This window comes from Ranitomeya variabilis, chromosome 6 (genome assembly GCF_051348905.1).
Source record: "Ranitomeya variabilis isolate aRanVar5 chromosome 6, aRanVar5.hap1, whole genome shotgun sequence".
Taxonomy (NCBI): domain Eukaryota; kingdom Metazoa; phylum Chordata; class Amphibia; order Anura; family Dendrobatidae; genus Ranitomeya; species Ranitomeya variabilis.
This window is the reverse complement of record NC_135237.1, coordinates 508,217,386-508,226,923: the sequence shown is the minus strand read 5'-3', so window position 1 is coordinate 508,226,923 and position 9,538 is coordinate 508,217,386. Positions and strand designations below refer to the sequence as shown.

The 9,538-nt window shown below is 44.7% G+C and overlaps 1 protein-coding gene across 1 annotated transcript; it reads left to right on the top strand.

Moving 5' to 3' along the window:
• The first annotated feature begins 1,211 nt into the window (after nt 1-1,211).
• COX6C (cytochrome c oxidase subunit 6C) lies at nt 1,212-7,384 on the top strand. Its single transcript, XM_077270886.1, has 4 exons — nt 1,212-1,367; nt 6,300-6,429; nt 6,654-6,786; nt 7,225-7,384. Exons 2-3 carry the CDS (start codon nt 6,316-6,318, stop codon nt 6,771-6,773), a joined length of 234 nt encoding a protein of 77 aa, XP_077127001.1. The 5' UTR covers nt 1,212-1,367; nt 6,300-6,315; the 3' UTR covers nt 6,774-6,786; nt 7,225-7,384.
• Nucleotides 7,385-9,538: the final 2,154 nt, after the last annotated feature.

Sequence of the window (9,538 nt, the reverse complement as noted above, 5' to 3'; positions counted from 1 at the left end):
AGCCCACGCAGTATATAGAACAGCCATGTAGTATATAGCACAGCCCACTTAGCATATAACAGCCATGTAGTATATCATTGTTATGGTTACAAAAAAAAAAAAGGTCTCGGTGGCTGCTGCTGCACTGCCTGACACACAGCGAGAGCGCGATGACGTCATCGCGCACCCGCAGCGGCAGAGCGGGGAATGATGGGAGAGGGAGCATCAGGTGACTGTCTCTCCTCCATCATTTGCTTTGAACTTTACCGGCAGACGCCGGTATAGTTCAATGCGGCGGGGGAGTTGGCGCTTGCGACGGGTGGGCCCCCCTGCTTCACAGGGGCCCCATAGCGGCTGCGTGATGTGCCGCTAGCTGAGGGCCCCTGGGGGAGCGGGGGGGCCTAGGCACTGGCAGCTGCCTGCCCCTAACGCCGGCCCTGAATGGGCCCCGACACTTGCCCGGGTACGCCGGGTGTTGACGCCGACCCTGACGCCACTCTTTGTGTAGCTTAGGTATCCATGGATATGACCTCTCATATAATGAGAGTTACTTGTTAGTCGTTGTAACCATGGATACTTAACCTGCAGCAATGCCCTGCACATGAGGCAAGAGACAGCGAATCAGGAGAACTATACCACATTTCTTATTGGAGATGTTTGCTAATATTATTATTATTACACCTACTACATATTAGGTCTTGGAGGTGGGAATATCCCTGTAACCAATTAACGCTGTAAAGAGAAAAAAAAAATCTAAATTCCAGAAATGGCATTTTTTTCAGCGGCCGAACTACTCACCCCCACAAAAAAAAAATGAGAAAAGTTTTGACTGTACATCAAAGTTGTGATGCAAAGAACAATCTCTCACATCGCTCTCAGGATATGGCGACACATCAAACATTTCTTCAGGAAGTTCTGATATTTTTTTGTCACTAATAAAATTAAAATAAATGTACAAGTTTGGTAGAGAATTTACTGTATTTATTGTTATGTTATTTTACTCTATTGTTACTTTTATGCTTCATGAGTTTCATGTCATTACCTTTGTGTTAAAAAGGAAGGAAAAACCAAAAATGAACAATGACCCGATCAGGGAAGGGTTAAAGAGTCAGGTGTGGGTGTGACTGTATTTCGGGGTGTGGTCAGAGTTGGGCTGTGGCGCCCCCTGTAGGCGGCTCCTGTGCTGCCGGCACCGCATTATTACACGCCCTGCAGCCTCAGCACGTCGGGCACGTCGGGCACGTCGGGCACGTCGGGCACGTCGTCAGACAACGCGCTCGGAGCAGGTTTGTCCCTCCTCGGCACTTGTCGTAGTGGAAAAGGCGGAGTTATCTCTATTTCCGCCCGGTCTCGTCTCATTGAGGAAGGACACAGCGCCCGCTGCGGAGGTGAGTGGTTACCGGTGAGCGGCGGTAATAGCGGAGTAACGGGGCAGGCGGTGACGGGTGGGGAAGCGCGGTGTATAGAGGCCTCCTCCTCCCCTGGTGACCTCTGCACGGACTGTGTGCCGCCATCTGTGCTCCCTGTTATCAGCCGCCTCTCCCTTTCCCTGCTGTCCTGTACAGGCTGCATTCCTGCCCCAGGCCTGACACACTGTGACGAGCTCTGCTGCTGTAGGACCTGACCAGCACAGACTCCGCCTGGCGCTGTCCTTCCAGTCACTCACCTCATCATGGCGGCAATGTACTGACACCAAGCGGATCCGGAAGCTGCAGAAGTCTTCATTCCCTTCTGGTGGAGGAAATCAGAAACTGCACAAATGGGGCTGCAGGGCTATAGGGACCCCAGAATGGACAAACCGGTGGGATGTGAGCGGACCCCGGGGCTGAGTACGATGGTGGGCAGAGGTGACCTGTGTAATGTCGCTGAGGTCCCCTCTGGGGGCACGGATGTCACACGGCCGCCCCATGTGCGCGGATTCCCTCCTGGGTATAGGGGGGATGATGCATTTGGTTGCCCATTCATCAGTGACGGTGTGCAGGACTTGCTGGGTGATGTTGTCCAGATGGACGGACTGTGGGCTCCGGCTGATGATTTGGGGCACACGGAGCGAGGTCAGTGGCTGACAGTGTAATGGAGGGTCGGTGTGTGATCCAGGCTGCTCCGTAACCCCATACACTTCTGTAGGAGTTGTTCTGTAGGCTGCTGCTCTCAGCCATGAATGACCCTTTTACTGGTGAAATTTGTGACCTAAAATACCCGTTTCTATACATCTGACATTTGGGATGTTAGAATGACGCACCGGTTTCCAGATCTGTCTCTTTACGTTACAATCTTGTATCGCTTTTACTTATCCTGTGGTTCTGAGACGGGTTTTCTTTGCTCTTTTTCAACTCTTCGGACTTCATATCGATCCAAGTTTAATATATTTTTCAATTTATTATAAAGAAAAACTCAATTTTACAAAATAAGGAAAAATCTGCAGTTTTCAAACCTGTGATGTCTGTCTGTAAAACAGCGTATACCCCACAACAATTAATAATGGAGGTTTGTTGCCAGCGCTGCGTATACATCCGTATTGCTTGGTGACACTAGATCCAGGACCCCATATCTTTATTTTTAGAAAAGTTAATCTGGTTAATTATGGTGGGTTTACACTGCCCAAATTTTATAGCATTATGATAAACAGTCGGTTAATAACCTGTTTTCACAAACAGACCACCATAGGCTACTATCACACTAGCGTTTTTGGCTGTACGTCGCAATGCGTCGTTTAGGAGAAAAAACGCATCCGGCGAAGTTGTCTGCAGGATGCGTTTTTTCCCCATAGACTAACATTAGCGACGCATTGCCACACGTTGCATCCGTCGTGTGACGGTTGCGTCGTGTTTTGGCGGACCGCCGCCACAAAAAAAGTTACATGTAACTTTTTTTGTGCGTCTAGTCTGCCATTTTCGACCGCGCATGTGCGGCCAAAACTCTGCCCCCTCCTCCCTGGATCTTACAATGGGGCAGCGGAAGCGTCGGGCATTTTTTTTCACAGTATGCGTTGGTACGTCGGGCCGACGCAGCGCGACTGCCCCGTATGAACGCTAGTGTGAAAGCAGCCATAGCGATGCGCACTAAGTCATCTGTAACCGACCGTTCACTGATCCTAGGCTGCCATTGTTCTCGGCAGCACAGGCCCTGTTCACACAGAATGTGCGGGCAATAATGATCTTTAATGAAAACTGACGTTCCCTTCACCTGATGTCCGAGCGCTTTGGGTGATCGTCAGACTGTTCCCATTGCAGGATTATCGTGAATGCGTCATCCTGGGAACGCTCGTTCATGATCTCGCTATGTGAACTTGAGGGTCACTCCATATCAAGTGATCCAAATATGAATATATATTTTTTTTTTTTACCAGACACCTTTGTTTCTTTTTTTTTTTTTTTTTATTTTAAGTAGTACAACTTTAGTTAATTACAAATTAAAATTTTTGAATTTTTTTTCTTCAGTTAATTTTTTACAGACTTCTAAAGTTTTGAAAAACTGTGAATTTTGGCCAGTTATGGCTTTAAATTTTTTTATCATATCTCGGGCTAAAATTAAGATAAAGAGGTGGGAGAGGCATCATTTTTCTCAGAGCGGTACCGGCTTTCATTTGATATGTCACAAGACTGTTTCTTTATATTTTGTTTTGGAGAAATCAAATTCAAAATTTTGATGCGCAATTGTGAAAAAAAAACGTATGTTTTAAAATTGTGAAAACATGCATGTGTGTTACTTGTGTCCTTGTTTATATTTGTACAGGGATTCAGCTTGGGACCTGTCAAATTGTGTTTTTTTTTGACGCAACAATAAAGAAACACAAAAAACAAATACCGAAGTGCCAGAATAAATACATCTTAATCATCATAACACAACTTGCTCAGCATTTTCAACCTGAATGCATTGAACAAGCCAAAAAACCTATTTATACATGGAACAATTTTTTTTCTATTATATCACTAAACATGTCATTTATGAAGTGTTTAAGAAGAAAAGTCCAGTAGTTAAATTCTCGTTCTATAAAATATGAACTAATCAAACAATTAATAGTAGGTTTGTAACTGGTCTTTTATGATCAACTAGATGGTGGCCCGATTCTAACGCATCGGGTATTCTAGAATATGCATGTCCATTGCCCAGCCACGTAAAATAAAAAATAAACATATACTCACCTTCCGAAGTGCCGTTGAAGTCCTGGCGCCTGTGTACGGTGCACGCGGCAGCTTCCGGTCCCAGGGTTGGTATGAGCGCAGGACCTGTGATGATGTCGCAGTCACATGACCATGACAACATGGCTGGTCCTTCTCGCGCACGCAGGACCTGTGATGACGTCGCGGTCACATGACTGTGACGTCATGGCAGGTCCTTCTCGCATAGCATCCTTGGCACCGGAACCTGCCGCTTGCACTGCCGAGGACACCGCGCCACGTTGGAGGGTGAGAATAATTTTTTTTTATTATTTGTAACAGATCTTTTTACTATTGATACTGCATAGGCAGCATCAATAGTAAAAAGTTGGTCACACAGGGTTAATAGCTGCGTTAATGGAGTGCGTTACACCACGGTCCATTAACGCTGGCATTAACCCTGTGTGAGCGCTGACTGGAGGGGAGTATGGAGCGGGCACTGACTGCGGGGGGGAAGGAGCGGCCATGTTGCTGCCGGACTGTGCCCGTCGCTGATTGGTCGTGGGCGTTTTGCCACGACCAATCAGCGACTTGGATTTCCATGACAGGCCGTGACCAATTAATATCCGTGACAGACAGACGGAAGTGACCCTTAGACAATTATATAGTAGATTTGTCCCTTCTAGTGGGTGAAATGTCATCTTGTCCATATTACTAGCAATGGACGGCCTGTCATGGTGTTAGGCTCCACCTGAGTTAATATCTGATTTTTGTAACTTTTACAATGTCTGGTTTTCTTGGATACACACAGGATGGCGCTGGACCAGAAGGTGCAAAAAGTCCTTTCTACTTCTTCATTTTGCCAATCTTTGGAGAGTACAGTAGCCGTCAGCGCTAATCATATTCACAGGTCACAGCACTAGTTGTCATCCATGGCCGATCTTGTGCCGCCTTCTACCTCTTCATGGACTTCACTGTCTTTGCTGAATGAGAAAACCCTTGTTTTTAGTTCTGTTTCCCTACATAGGATGACAGTCCGGTATTGCTGACTCCCTGTGATGGGTTCTGCTCCCTGTAACCGATGTTTTCACAATCTCTCCTCCTCGTAGTCCTGGTTTGTACAATACATGAACTGGATGTTAAGAATAGTTTTCTGCCTCCATTTGAGGAGTTGCCTGGGTGATAAGATTTGGTGTGAATGTGGCCTCTGAAGACCCGAGCTGCCGGCCGATCATCTGCTCTGCAGTCACCGTCTACCCCTGGTCATCCTCAGCCCTAACAAAGCTTCTTCTCTGTCCTGTTTCTAATACTCTGTTAGATATTACTGTATTATTATTATTATTTATTGTTATAGCGCCATTTATTCCATGGCGCTTTACATGTGTATTATTTTATTATGTTACAATCATGGACTATTTGGTAAATCTAGACCCCACACTGTTACACCACAGGCTGAACAGATCTGAATTTGAGATTTTCGAAATGACACTGTAATAGTTTTATTTTTTTAAATATGATCCCATCACGATCCCAGCTTGTGTTTTGGTACAGATGTGGCTAGGAGCATAGCAGGCACATGTGCTGTTTTTGAAACTTTGAAATTAAACGTTTTGTTCTGTAATGCATTTTAAAATTTTGCGTTCACATGGGTAAAATATTATCATAGATACTCTTGTGACATATCTGGTGAAAGCCTGTACAGATCTGAGTACAATGGTGTTTATTTGGTTTCTCTATCTCTTTTCTTGCCTGAGTTATGAGGAGAAATGTAAAGGCAGGCAACACTGAAATTCGCACTTTTTCTGGACTTTGAAAATCAATAAAAAAAAAAAAATGTGAATAAAAATTCTACATTTTGCATTCTCTGACACACTATTGCCAAATAACAAAATCTCAAAAGAATTAAAAATATAGAGGTAAAAATCAATGGTTCACTTGACGTGGAATGACCCTTAATGTGGTATCTTCGGGATACACGCCGATTTCTGCAATCCTCATATAAGTGAACGGGACCGTCAGTGGAATCTGCTGCAATAAGACGTGTACGCCTCTTGTGAATTACTAGACGAAAACGTGATTTTTTGATTTGTATAAGTGTTGTCAGAACTTGTGCATCTTTGCCCTAAGCATTCCTTGCCCTTAGTGATGTCTTGCAGGATGCGCCATTCCTTCCTGTACCTGCAGATCGTTGTGGTTCTCACTCTTGTGTTTTGTCTGCAGATTACAGAAGCTCACCATGTCACAAGCTCTTCTTCCCAAGCCTCAGATGAGAGGCCTTCTGGGCAAGCGTCTGCGATTCCACATTATTGGCTCCTTTATCTTTTCACTAAGCGTCGTGGCACTGTACAAGGTAATCTTACCGCACAATATTGGAGTCCTCGTGCAGTCAGCTGTGTTATGTCACATACAACAGTCGTGTGCGGGCAGCATTATACCTATGTATCGCCGATCCATCAAATGCTGAATTCTAGAGTCTTGTTAGGTGTCGCCCAGAAGCAGATCCCTTATACAACACTTGGTTATGTGGAGATTGATTGCATGTAACACATGTCTGCTCTGATCACATGACTTTAGTTTGGTGTGGCTGAACCAAGGAAGAAGGCGTATGCCGATTTCTACAAGAACTACGATGCAGTGAAGGAGTTTGAGGCAATGAGGGATGCGGGAGTCTTCCAGGGGGTGAGCCCCAAATGAGACCGAACTTCAGGTGAGTCTATAGGAAAGTAAAGGTCCCTCCATAAGTAACTCCAGCCGTCGGCTGCTTCATTACCTAAGCTTTATTCACATATCAGCATTTGTAGCTAATACCACCAGTGTCTCCAAAACACAGCACAAGTGTCTCTTTCAATTATAGCTTTTCTTTAAGTTCTGCTTTTCGTTTTGGCAAATTCTAACATGTGAACAAGCCCTTAGACGAGTCACGTGACTGAGCCTGGGTTCACAGTAGCAGAGAATTGCCACCGCAAAGGGTGAAGCTGAAAAAATCTGGCTATTATACATGTAATATACCGGATTCGGTTAATAAATTATTTATTTTGACGTTTGCAAATCCTTATGGAGAAAAGAATCTGCATCAGCTTAGGGTTCAGCGACATGAATAGTCTCCATTAATAATGGCTTTTTTTTTTTTTTTTCCTTCTCCTAGGAAGATCCATCGCTCTGGTGACTATTCTCCCTCCATGCGGGGTCTGTGCTGGCCATACTTGATGTAACACGATTCAGATACCAGTGATAATGATGAATGCCACTGGGCTGGTTTTTACAATTCTCTGTAAATGTGCTTAAATATATCAACTCTACCTGGATCTGTGTGATGTGTAAATCTGTAACCGGATGCGGTCACAGCGTTCCCTCTCGCCTTCCTCTGATCTTTCCCTTCCACCTGACGAGCATTTCAGACTTCTTTCCTAGACTTCTTGAAAATGTGCTTATTTGTGCAGTTGCACCAACAATCTGCCCAGATATTTTTCCCCACTATATATGACCAGGATTGCAGAATCCCAAATCACATGTGTAGGGATTAGACCGTTTTTGATGCATATTCTAATTGCATGTGACTGTAGGGCCTTACACGTGTGATGTCTGCTGTGGCTCTTGGAGACTGATGTACAGATGTCTGAACCATGTAGTCCTTTTAATTTGCTAGTGAAGGCATCGGCTGTTTATAACCTTCCACAGATCAAAGTCCTTGATAGAAATAAGTTAAAGCCAGAATAGACATCAGGCAGTGTATAGTGCTATGTGATTATTAAGAGCTGGCTATGCTGCCCTCTGGTGGCTCACTGCAGGAATTAACAACCTGGTTATTGCGGGAGACATTTGGAAATAACCACGTGGCTCGTTTTTTTGCTTCGATTAACCCCTTACTGACATCGGATATACTCTCTCATACCCCCCGCTTTGATGTGGGCTCCGGCGGTGAGCCCAACTCAGAGCCGGGACATGTCAGCTGTTGTGAGCAGCTGATATGTGCCCACAATAGCGACGGGTGGAATCACGATCTGCCTGTGGCTATTAACTAGCTAAATGCCATCAGACTGCAAATACATACAACGGTGACCCCCCGTCACATGATTGGGGGTCATTGGTGCGTCGGCATGACAACCAGAGAAAGTGTCACTGACGCACAGTATAAATAAACATGGGGCTGCATACAGAGTGGTCAAGAAGTAATGACAATGAAAAAGAGGAAAACCACTGTAATGTATGCACACCACCAGTATAATTATTATAAGAGTAAAAGGCTTTGATAACAATGACTAAAACAACCTAAAACCCCCTCATGAATCCTGCTTCTATATGAACCAGTAAGTGTGTAACAACTAATTTAAACACATGGCAACCAGAGTTTTACACATGGCCATCTTGTCTGCAGAATAAACTCAACACAATCAGACAAGAATGACAATTGAAAATGAAATCAACCTGGGGATTTAAAAAGTGAATAAATGGCCCCCAATGGTAAAGAGGTGTCAATTCAATTGTGGCAAGGTGAAACCAGCCAGACAAACTGTGTGTGTGCAGTCCAAATGCCTACGTGTCAGGATTTATGGTCCAATCTGTGGAGCAGAGGGGAGACACTGATCACATGCAAAGCAAGATGTCATCTGAGAAAAGATCCATGTTAGGAAGCCAGTGAGAAGCAGGGGAAGACAAAGGGAAGAACCCAACGCGTGTCGCCATTACCCGGATGGCTTCGTCAGGGGAAGTAAGCATTTATATACCTGTAACATAGGTGATCAGTGTAGCCGGGTGTGCGGAATTGTCCCAGCAGGAAAAAGAAGTGACAGAGAGACAGCATGAAACAAGGGCAGACGTCTCTGCTAGTAGTTATCCAGTGCGCAGGCTGGTAAATGAAACCAGGGGGACACACAAGACCAGATAAGGTTTATACAAGGCAGCACAGCAGAGAAAGAGGCTGAGAGAGATAAAAAGATGACAGGGACATTGGGAAATGAGGCAAAGTAACGGACTGTAAGAATTAGGAAGCATAGATATAAAATTAGGAAAAAGAACAAGGAATTTTACAGCAAAGAATCGGCAAAAGTTGCTTTATATTAATCAGCTCCTTAGGAGGCAGGGAAGATTGGGACTTTTGCAAATTAATGGGTTGCTGATCTTCACGTGTTGGGGAAGTGGATTAGAGGTTGAAATGGTGACATCGGACTCAATGATTTTTATTTTTTTTTTCCATAAGGCCGGCGTCACACTCAGCGTAAGACAATACGGTCCGTTTTTTACGGCCATAATACGGAGAAATGTTCCCAAAATAGTGGTCCGTATGCAGGGTGTGTCAGCGTATTTTGCGCATGGCATCCTCCGTATGTAATCCGTATGGCATCCGTACTGCGATATTTTCTCGCAGGCTTGCAAAACCGACATCTAATGGATTTATGTGCTCAAATGTTCGGTAAAACATATATACAGTGTATATATATATATATATATATATATATATA

What these genes read in the sequence shown, in the direction of transcription:
- COX6C (XM_077270886.1), top strand. Translation starts at nt 6,316, where the DNA reads ATGTCACAAGCTCTTCTTCCCAAGCCTCAGATGAGAGGCCTTCTGGGC. An exon ending in GCGTCGTGGCACTGTACAAG is followed by an intron (nt 6,430 to 6,653) that starts GTAATCTTACCG and finishes ACATGACTTTAG; the next exon opens with TTTGGTGTGGCTGAACCAAG.